Here is a 1148-nt window from a genome sequence, read left to right on the forward strand (position 1 = left end):
AGGGGCAGACCCCCTGGCCCCCTGCCCCTCCTGTCCCGCCTGCCTGCTCTGCCTCTACAGCTGCCGGTGGATCACTGCAAAGGAAAAGAAGAAGGGCCTGAGAACCACCAAGGTGATACCATGGGTGATGCTAAGTTGAGGATGGCCAGTGTGGGAGGCTCAAAGTAGTGGCTTGGGGGAGGAAGGGCTCCAGCAAGGATCACTGATCCTGCTTCCCAAGACTGAGCCCCGAGAGAGCTGGGGTTTTACCTGACGCCTTCTCTGCCCAGGGACTGCACTAGTCTGGAGCAGTGAGAGGGAGAGCTGTCTGTTCCCTCTGGGTGAAAAGAAGGGTAAAACACCACAGAGGCAGCAGTGAGGCCAGTCCCTGGCAGTCCCGTGCCCAGGCATCTGCGACAGGGTTCAGGCACGCCTGGAGCAGAGTGCTGCGCTCCCTGAGGGCTGAGTGTGGCGGGCAGGTCTCAGAGCGCTGCATGCCTGGCAGGGCACACGGGAGGCACAGTTTCTGGGAGGGGTGTGGCCCCTGCCGGCGGGGTACTGGAAGAGGGTGTCCCCAGCAATTCGTAACCTGGCATGGGTGAGGCCCTGGGATTCTCTGAGGTCTCCAACTCCCATGGGAGTGGCTAGGCACTGCTTGTCGCATCTTGCCTGGAATGTGCAAGTTGGTCTGGGCTGCCAGGTGTCCTGCTTCGCACCTGTGGCACCCCTCAACTCCCCAAGTACATGGGGCTGGAGACTGGAGACCCTGAAGCTTGACCTGACTTCAGCTGCGTAGGCAGGAGCAGTCTGCAGGTTCACCACTACAACGGCAGCTCTGAGGCACAGTAGCCCTCTCTGCCAACCCACAGATCACCCAGCTAGAAGAGCACAGGACCTGGCTCCCTGTCCCTTCCTGTGTCCAGAGTCCCAGCCTGCTCCTAAGGGCTGCTGCATAGAAAAGGAGGCAGTTCTGCCACAGGGGTTGTCCTCCCCAGCCTGGCATAGGCAGCTTTTTAGCATGTTGTAGGAGATGATGATCCATCTTCCTGTAGCATGGATCCAGCCATAAGAACTCTCCTGGGGAGCTCTGTTCCCTCTCCATGGGGCAGCTCAGTGCCTGCTGTGGCCCCCTGTGCACCCTGCTACAGGCTGAGTGCTCCCCAGGGGTC

General features: G+C 60.5%; 1 protein-coding gene across 1 annotated transcript in view; it reads left to right on the forward strand.

Moving 5' to 3' along the window:
• GDPD2 (glycerophosphodiester phosphodiesterase domain containing 2) overlaps positions 1–1148 on the forward strand; it is an 8622-nt gene that overhangs the window by 133 nt on the left and 7341 nt on the right. The window contains exon 2 of the mRNA XM_010141979.1: positions 61–112. Coding sequence (XP_010140281.1) covers positions 61–112 — 52 coding nt within the window. The remainder of the gene's footprint in view (positions 1–60; positions 113–1148) is intronic.

This window comes from Buceros rhinoceros, unplaced genomic scaffold (genome assembly GCF_000710305.1).
Source record: "Buceros rhinoceros silvestris isolate BGI_N320 unplaced genomic scaffold, ASM71030v1 scaffold18248, whole genome shotgun sequence".
Lineage (NCBI taxonomy): Eukaryota > Metazoa > Chordata > Aves > Bucerotiformes > Bucerotidae > Buceros > Buceros rhinoceros.